The sequence below is a fragment of the Cucumis melo genome, chromosome 11 (assembly GCF_025177605.1).
Source record: "Cucumis melo cultivar AY chromosome 11, USDA_Cmelo_AY_1.0, whole genome shotgun sequence".
Taxonomy (NCBI): Eukaryota; Viridiplantae; Streptophyta; class Magnoliopsida; order Cucurbitales; family Cucurbitaceae; genus Cucumis; species Cucumis melo.
In genome coordinates this window covers 13,902,631-13,911,864 of record NC_066867.1, presented here as the reverse complement: position 1 = coordinate 13,911,864, position 9,234 = coordinate 13,902,631, and the positions used below count along the sequence as shown (strand labels likewise).

The window sequence follows — 9,234 nt, the reverse complement described above, 5'->3', positions numbered from 1 at the left end:
TTTTGAAATTGTTCTGTATGTCATTTTATTATATTATTGAAAAGACCCCTAATAAATAACCAAACGAAAACTATTTTCATTTTTTTTCATATTTGTATATTTGTGTCTTTACTAATTTTTTTTCTATGTTTTTTACTTTTTTAATAGGGAAATTTTCATGAAGGTAACAAAACACCAAACTATTTAACAAAGTCCATAAAATTAGCCATTTTTTAAATATTCCAAATTTTCCCTTCCGTCTTTCTTCTCCTCTTTGCTGCGATTTCTTTCATCGTCTTCCTCCTCGTTGCGATTTCTTTCGTCGTCTTTCTTCTTTTCTTCCTCTTTTTTTCTGCTACAATTTCTTTCCATCGTCTTTCTTCTTTTCTTTTTTTTTTATTGCGATTTCTTTCTATCGTCTTTCTTCTTTTCCTCTTCTTTTTATACGTAATTTAATTTTTTCATCGTCTTTCTTATTTTCCTCTTCTTTTCTTTCTTTTGTGATTTCTTTCCATCGTCTTTCTTCTTTTCTTCTTCTTCTTTTGTATGTCGTTCTTTTTCTTTTTTTTTTACGTCGTTTAAATTTGGGTAATCAAATCTAAACTATCATGTACAAAAAATAGCCGAATTTAAAAGATCGTGTATAAAGAATCTTGAAAAAAATTATTTAGATTGGAGTAGCCAAATGTAAACGTAAAAAAACAAATCATCATGTAGATAAATCTAAATGATCGCATACCAAAATAATTTTAAAAATCGTTTATCCAAATCTAAACGATCGTGTACTAAATAATCTTGAAAAAATAAATGATCGTATAGACAAATCTAAGTGATTGTGTAAAAAAAGTAAATGATCGCATATAAAAAAAATTAATTGTTTAGCCAAATCTAAACAATTGTGTACCAAGACAAAAACGATTTGCCTACCGAAATCTAAACGATAGTGTAACCAATTTTAGATTAGAGTAGTCAAATGTAAAGGATTGTATTAAAAAGACAAATCATCTTGTAGATAAATCTAAACAATCGCGTACCAAAATAATTAAAAAAATCATTTATCAAAATCTAAACGATCATATAAAAAAATAATCTAAACAATCGTGTAAAAAAACTAAATGATCACGTACAAAAAAAAATTTAAAAATCGTTTAACCAAATCTAAACAATTATGTAACAAAACAAAAACGATTTACCTAGTCCAGATCTAACCATCAAATTTAAACGATCATATAATCAATTTGAAGATAACCAAATTAAACGAGTTTGTAACCAAATTAAACAATAGAATTAAAAAAATAATTGACAAATTAAATGAACAAATCTAACTATATAGTCTAACAAATAATAGTTAAATCTAAATGACACTACCAAATATATTCAATGTTTTTTTACCTAGAGCTTTTTTTTCATTTTTAAAATTGTTAGTGTAAATATTTTGGGGTTCTATTCGGAAAAAGTCCACCTTTTAAATAATATTTTCACAACGATGGATAGTGTTGTTATCGGCGTTCGTAAATTTGAGACTCTTTATATACCCCCTTCGTTAAAAGAAAAATCAAAATGGAAGGCGCAGCTTCTATTGTTCAATTCAAGCTTCGCAGATGCCAGGATTTAAGGTTTCAATCGTTATTTTCCTTGCCCACTCTCTGAGAAACCTCCGCTACGATTTCTTGGGCGAACTAATTTGCAATCCTTCAACAATCAAATCGGTTAGATGATCTTTGAATCCCTGTTTTTCGATTTCGTTCGATTTGCATCTGAATTGGGCTGCAAATCAATTGAATAATAGGTTTCTTGAATTTATTTATCAATCACGTAACTCTGATTTGTACGAAAATTATGAGGTTTTTGCCATTTCGTAGATTTTCCACTCTGCTAGGCTCTGTACCCAGAACTTATGCTTCTATAAACCCTAAATTGGATGTGAGGTTAGGAAAAAGGAATCGGAATTCAATTCCAATACCTCATCGGTCAATTCCCGAACCCAGAGGGCAAGACCTTGATTTTGTTAACGTGGTACACAGCCATCTGATTCATTCGGATTGGAGTAAGCTTGATTGTTTGTCAATGGGTATGACAGCATTCAGAGTCAAACACATTCTACTGAAAACCCAGAAGGATTATGTACTTTCGCTCGAGTTCTTCAATTGGGTTGCGACTCAGAATCCTTCTTCTCATACCCTTGAGACCCATTGCATTATACTTCATATACTTACTAAAAGTAGAAAATTTAAATCTGCAGAATCAATTTTGAGGAGTATCATAGAATCGTGCTCTATTGATTTTCCTTCTAAATTGTTTGAATCCTTATTGTACTCCTACAGACTGTGTGATTCTTCGCCGCATGTTTTTGATCTGCTTTTCAAGACTTTTGCTCATTTAAAAAAGTTTAGAAATGCCTCTGATACATTTTGTAAGATGAAGGATTATGGATTTTTACCAACTGTGGAGTCCTGTAATGCATTTCTCAGCTCCTTGCTTAATTTCAGTAGGGGAGATATTGTGTTGTCGTTTTATCGGGAAATGCGGCGTCGTCGAATTTACCCAAATTCATATACACTCAACTTGGTTATTTGTGCTTTCTGTAAATTGGGAAGATTAGATAAGGCTAATATGGTGTTTGAGGAAATGGGAACCATGGGGTTTTCTCCAAATGTTGCATCTTATAATACACTCATTGCCGGCTACTGCAATAAAGGTCTTCTGAGTTCAGCCATGAAGCTTAGAAGTGCAATGGAAAAAAACGGAGTTCCTCCAGATGTTGTTACATTTAATACACTTATCAATGGGTTCTGCAATGTTGGGAAGCTGCAAGAAGCAAGTAAACTATTTGGTGAGATGAAAGGGATGAGTTTATCTCCTACCACAATCACCTACAACATTTTGATAAATGGCTACAGCAAAGCGGGCAATTGTGAGATGGGCAATAGACTTTTTGAGGAGATGTCAAGATTTCAAGTTAAAACTGATATTCTTACTTACAATGCCCTGATCTTGGGACTTTGCAAAGAGGGAAAGACAAAGAAAGCAGCATATCTGGTTAGAGAGCTTGATGAGAAGGGTCTTGTTCCGAATGCTTCAACCTTTTCTGCTCTAATTTACGGCCAATGCGTACGGAAACAGTCAGAGCGAGCATTTCAAATATATAAAAGCATGATAAAAAGTAGTTTTATTCCTTGCAATCAGACCTTTAGGATGTTGCTGTCCACTTTCTGTGAGAACGAGGATTATGATGGAGCAGTCCAATTATTGGGGGAAATGTTGAGTAGACGTAAGGCACCTGATGTGAATAACTTATATGAGCTTTGTGCTGGACTTGGTCAGGGTGGAAAGGTTAAAACAGCTATAATGTTATGCAGTGAGTTGGAAGCTCAACGTCTATTGCCAGAAGGTTTTGACAAACTCAAAGCATTCGGTTTGTTGCACGATAACAAAGATGCATTTGGATAGTTAACCATTTTATGTTGTATCATTTTGATAAGAGTTATCCTCGTGGGATTTACAAGAAATCCTTTCTGGTTCCACATTCCAAAAGGATAAAAAACTGCCCTAAGGTCCAACTGCAGCAACTCACCTGAGCTTCTTGTGCTTGTGCAGCATACAAGACAGCTACATTTTGGACTTGGAGATAACGGTGAAACTCAAAGATGAACTAAAAGCCAACTCAAAATCTCCAATTGATAAAGCCTTGATGGTGCCTCATACGACTTGAAACATACTGTCATATTGACTTTGTTTTGCAGATGATTTGCAGTTTTCTGTCAACAGCTCTGTCAGATGATTCAATCCAAGTTGATTACCAATGTGAAGGAACTATGTAACTTATGTTATGCTCCAAACAGGTATCCTTGCCTTGCCCGTCATCGCTTCCTTGAAATTTTCATGGGCTCTCACTCTGTCAATAATGTCCGATAGTGGAGGATTTAGTTGTCACTAATGTTGGTTCTGGGATGCATGGTCTTTTTCGACACTGTGGACAATGACTACTGGGCATCTCAAAAACGTCTCTACTCCAACATCAATGGAATTCAAACTGTTCAAATCGAAATCAACTTTCAAGTTAGATTGGTCTAGTTATCGATCTTTAAAAACCAATGTAGTTAGTTGGTTCATCAGTTCACTGAAAAATCATTCCTTCGTACTGCTGGAAGTGGATCATTTTTAATAATGATGAAAAACGGCAGCTAAATTGTTGCTGGTTGGAGTTGATATTTACCATTTGGTTCCGTTTATTATTATTTTTTTTCCCTTATAATATAATTATAATACTAAGTTTCAATTTCTTTACTCTCGAAAGACTTCATCATCAACTATTTAATGACATGATAAGAAAATTTGGCATCACTAGTTTAAGATTTCATGTCCCCTATACGTATTTAAGTTAGAAGAGATTGTACACACTTTTGTGAAGACAGAAAAAGATTTGGGAACGTTTATTCGTTATTATCATCTATTATATTAGTTGGTTGGTAGGTCCCACATTATAAGTATAATAATTAAAAATCTCCTCCGTAACAGGAAAACCAAAAATCAAAAAAAATCATTGTCTGATTGTAATTAATAATATTGCCAAAAAATTGACCAAATAACACCTGCAGAGAAAGTATTGAATTTATGAAAATATAAATTGGCCGTTTATGAGAACCAAACCAATGGAGGATTCTCCCGGCGAAAGAAAGTACCTAAGAAGTCAAGAAAAGACATTTAATAATGATGAGGATGATGATTAAGAATAATGAATTAATTAAGGCATGAGATTCCAATAATCATTCCTAAACTCCTTCAATTAATAATTTCATTCCCCCTGGAATTTAAATGAAAATACGTTCTTCAAAACAATGAATCAGATTACTATTTCCTTCTCCCCCGACAGAAAATGGCAAAGAAAAAAAAACATAATTTAAATCTCCTATTAAACCTAATCCCCCTTCTACACTCCAACCCTTTCCTGTCAAGTACCCAATAAAATGGAATAACTATCAATGGAACCCTCATCCACTCCCACAAAAACCAACCTTTTCCAAACTGTACAACACATCCCCCCCCCCCCCCCCCAACCAATCTTCTTTCTTCTACATTGTTTTAGTTATGCACCAAAATCCCACAAATGTAATGTTGTGTCAAACGCGGAGGCAGCCACATATCGATCATTGGCAACAATGGCATTGGCAGCCCCAATCCTCTCTCTAAACCTGCACAGATATTGGCCATGTTCTATGTCCCAAACTCTAATCGTTCCACCAGAACTCATCACAGCAAAACCCATGTTGATGCATCCCACAACCCCTCTGTGAGCTGCCCCTCTTACTGTGAACGTGCACACTTCTTCCATTGTGTCCACTCGTCGTACAATGGCCATCCCATGTCCGTCCACCACTATGTAAGTCTCATTGCTTACATCCATTGATGTTACTATCCGTACCACCCCATTTTCCTCCTCGTTTAATACCACCTCTTGATTTCTTAAGTCCAAAACCATGAGTTGAAGGCTAGTGCATGCTACTGCCGATTCTTGATTCGACACTCGTACCCTACCAACCTGCTCTGTTAGCTCCGCCAACATGTGCCACCCTGTTACAGATTCTGGGTCAGTCAACGACCCCCCTACGAACACGAGTTCTTCACTGTTTCCGTCCCATATGTGGATTGCACGACCAGGTACACCTGCATACAGTCCAACCCACCATCTATCACACCCGGCAAAGTCAACCAACACGCCGTCATTCATCACATTACCCTCGTGGACTCGACGAGTGGGGGAAATAGCAGCAGGGTTGGGGGCAATGATCCCAACGTGGATATCACCATCAATGCTTGCAAAAACGAGACGAGCATCCGCAATGATAACAATACCAGAGACAGCACGCGAGAACTGGCCAAGACGATCACGGTGGTGAGGGCGGAACGTCGTGATATGCAACCGCGTAGCAAGGTCGAATAGGCGGACAGTACCATCAGCAAATCCGCATGCCAAGTGGCGTAAGGAGATGGCAAGGCAACGACACATCAAACCATCAGGTTCATCTACGTCTGATTGGTCGTATCGGAGGACAGTATGGAGAGATCTACCTGTGCGAAAATTGCGAGCAATGTTGTGCCAGTATACGTATTCATCTCGCCACGTGTCGAGTAGACGATAGGTCCGACCCCATATACGAGTAGTCAAACGATGCCACAGTAGCTCAGAGCGAGACACCGCTCGCCACGTGGAACATACCTTCACAAGCAAATTAAAAAGAAAGAGGTTAATATGGTAAGTCAAAGAGGCAGGGAAGCAGTCAATCATGACAAGAAATGTCAAAGTAGAAAGAGAAGAAAAGAAGAAAGAAATATAGTATGATTACAGGAAGAGGGGAACGTATCTCAAAGCATGTGAAGGCAAAAGGGGAGAGACCCCACATGAATCACGAGCAGGACACAATGGCAGAACTTGATTGGATACACAATTATATATCAAATCCAAAACTAAAAAAAAAAAAAAAAAAAAAAAAACAAATAATAGTAATAATAATAAAAGAGAGTGAACTGAATTTAAACGTTAAAATAAGAAGACTGAAATGGAAGAGACTAAACAGGAGATACAAACAGAGAGGGAATGGCATTCCATCCCCCAAAACACAATCTATTATTATTTGTTCTTAGTTAAGAAACACTGTATTTCAGTTTTTATCACACACAATTAATAAACACAATAAGTGGCCCAGGGAACACTGTAGACATATCTCTTCTTTTATCATTGTTGAATTGAATCCATATGAAAAAGACCAAAAAAAAAACAAAAGCGGAGTACACAAAAGTACATAAAAATTTCACATATGTACATTTTGTGACAGAGGGTCAAAGATATGCACTTTTTCACCAAATGAACAATGGCAAAATGCTACCCACTTTTCTTTTCTTTTTCAAAAATTAAAATTTTAGAATAACTGTGGGAAGAAGATATCTGTCGTTTTGTCAGTCAGTAGTAGGAAGAAAAGAACAACCTAAAAAAATGTACCCCAAAAAAAAAAACACTTTTTCACTTGTGTGTTTTGTGGTCCATGATCATATAATAAAAATCTATTTCATTGTCTTATAATTTCTCATCCCCCTTTATAAGAGTTTTGAATTGGACTACTCTTAGTCTAGGCTTTGTAAGAACATCATCAAAAAGGACCGATATGAAATAAATTTTATTTATAAATTATAAATTAAATTTAAAAAAAAAAAAAAAAAAAAAAAAAAAAAAAAAAAAACATGGGAGATTCAAAAGCGTGCTTCCCCAAATATTTTCCATTTTCATTTCCAAGAAAGGTGTAGACATTGCCCCTTCTCGTTCAAACCACAGAATCTTTCTTCTTTTTCTCACTTTTTTTTTTTTTTTTTTTTTTGAAAATAAATAAATCTCATTCTAGCTTTGACCCGCTTGTCTATTCTATCAACTCCCTCTGGATTTTTAATTTTATAAGCTCCTAGGTTGGTTTGCTTCTCTTTCTATCAGAATAACCACTTTTATCAAATACTTTAAGTTTCTTTATATATTATATGCTTACTTTAGTACTACCCAACATCACGCATGAGATGTTGTTATACATAAAATGTCATTTATAACAAAACATAACTTCGCAACATTTTCCCCATATATATATATATATATATATATATATATTATGCTTTGCATGGTTTTGTTTGCTTCCTTTTGTTCCTTTTTTTTTTTTTTTTTTTTTGGTAGGGCAAAAAGGGGTGTTAGGCATGTATATAAAGAAAATGAATAATAAAGGGAAGTGAGTATACTTAAATTACTTAGGCATGGTTTTGTTTACTTAAATTACATGGTACATATATTCATTTACATGTGTGTATAGGTACTGTATGTGTTTTAAAGTGGTATCAAAAGTCATTATTTGCATTTTAGTGTTAGAACCCAAGAAAGGGGTTTTGAATAGATTTGGTGATAGTGAGACAGATAGAAAAATTTAAAAAGAAAAAAAGAAAGAAAGAGGGAAAAAAATTAAAGTGTATCTGTTATGTGTGTGTGTGTTTTTTTTTTTCAGTCAAAAAAGTAGAGAGGATTTTATAGAGCAGAAAGGAGATCCATGCCAATAAAGGTTATAAAAGGCAAATTCTACGCCAAAAGAGCCCTTTTCCATGAGATATGCAGAAGGGCCCCAAAAATAGACAATTCTAAAGCACTATAATAAATAAGGCAAACCAAATTTTCCCTCAAAAAAAAAAAAAAAAGAAACCCCCACTTTGAAAATGACCTACAATAACATGTCAAAATAAGGAAAACAAACAATAATTATAATATATCTATTTGATACCAATCCCTTTCATTACTAGATATACACTTCCACCATTTTCTAACTAAACCCTCTTCAACCTTTTCTTAAAATTCAAACAATTTGTATTTTTGTTCAAGTTCTAACAAGAAGATTATAACCTCCAAAACCTATTTGTCGAAAAAAAATATGTCTTCACTAGTTAATCTATGTGTATGTTAGACAAATTCAAAAAGACATCTTTCTTCAGTGAATATACAAAGACAGATAAAAATCTCAAACATCGTGATTGGAAAATGATTTGAGCGAGTTAGCAGAATTGGAAAAGGTCACAAATGACAAAAAAAAAAGTGAAAATTTTGCAATGTGTGAGCCATTTAGAAGACTTGGTAACATATAATTATACAAAACCAAGAGATGGATATCATTATTACTTTTGTTGTAGTAATCCATATTTTCCCACTAGAATGAACACTGATTTCGGATGAACAAAATGGAGAAAAGAAAAGGGGGGGAGGCACGTGAGAGAGATGGTGTCACCTGGAAAACATTAGAAAGAGCAGCAGCAGCATGGATACGACCAAGAGAGCGAGAAGCATCAATGGCGACTTGAGTGGCGAGTGCTTCAATAAATGGCTCAGGCCAAATCTCATTGGCCCCACGGCGGCGGGATGAAGATGGACCATCAAAATCACCACCACCTCTCCGCCGTCGTCCGCCACCGGAGGAAGAAGGGGCGGAGGAAGACATAACAAAAACAACAAAATGAGAAATGGCACACCCAAAATTTTGTTTTTTTTTTTTTCAAGGGAAATAAAAACAAAATTTAATTCTCAAAAAAGGAAAAAAGGGAGAAAAGATGGGAAGATAGAAGAAAGAAGATGGACAAAAAGGTGTGGATAAAGACACAAAATGAGGGTCCCAAAAGGTTGTCTGGGATTCTTGGATATATATGAACACAAAAAACATACCACCACTCTTGTAAGAAAGACTC

At 35.1% G+C, this 9,234-nt stretch overlaps 2 protein-coding genes across 3 annotated transcripts; one reads left to right on the top strand and one right to left on the bottom strand.

The window, feature by feature from the left end:
- The first annotated feature begins 1,489 nt into the window (after positions 1-1,489).
- Positions 1,490-4,194, top strand: LOC103502115 (pentatricopeptide repeat-containing protein At4g26680, mitochondrial). Of its 2 annotated transcripts, XM_051091632.1 has the most exons (2): positions 1,490-1,688; positions 1,842-4,194. In XM_051091632.1, exon 2 carries the CDS (start codon positions 2,047-2,049, stop codon positions 3,427-3,429), a length of 1,383 nt encoding a protein of 460 aa, XP_050947589.1. In that variant the 5' UTR covers positions 1,490-1,688; positions 1,842-2,046; the 3' UTR covers positions 3,430-4,194. The 2 variants fall into 2 exon arrangements, with proteins under 2 accessions (XP_050947589.1, XP_008464167.2); XM_008465945.3 differs by having other exon boundaries at positions 1,490-4,194.
- Positions 4,195-4,748: 554 nt separating this feature from the next.
- Positions 4,749-8,999, bottom strand: LOC103502116 (transcriptional regulator STERILE APETALA). The gene is made up of 2 exons (XM_008465946.3): positions 8,781-8,999; positions 4,749-6,196 (listed from the first exon to the last, which is right to left on the bottom strand). The coding sequence occupies exons 1-2, from the start codon at positions 8,988-8,990 to the stop codon at positions 5,066-5,068; spliced, it is 1,341 nt and encodes a 446-aa protein (XP_008464168.1). The 5' UTR covers positions 8,991-8,999; the 3' UTR covers positions 4,749-5,065.
- Between the last annotated feature and the right edge of the window lie 235 nt (positions 9,000-9,234).

Coding starts and splice junctions, on each gene's coding strand:
- LOC103502115 (XM_008465945.3), top strand. CDS start 1,819: ATGAGGTTTTTGCCATTTCGTAGATTTTCCACTCTGCTAGGCTCTGTA.
- LOC103502116 (XM_008465946.3), bottom strand. CDS start 8,990: ATGTCTTCCTCCGCCCCTTCTTCCTCCGGTGGCGGACGACGGCGGAGA. Junction 6,197..8,780: donor CTCTTTCTAATGTTTTCCAG/GTGACACCATCT, acceptor TTGCTTGTGAAG/GTATGTTCCACGTGGCGAGC.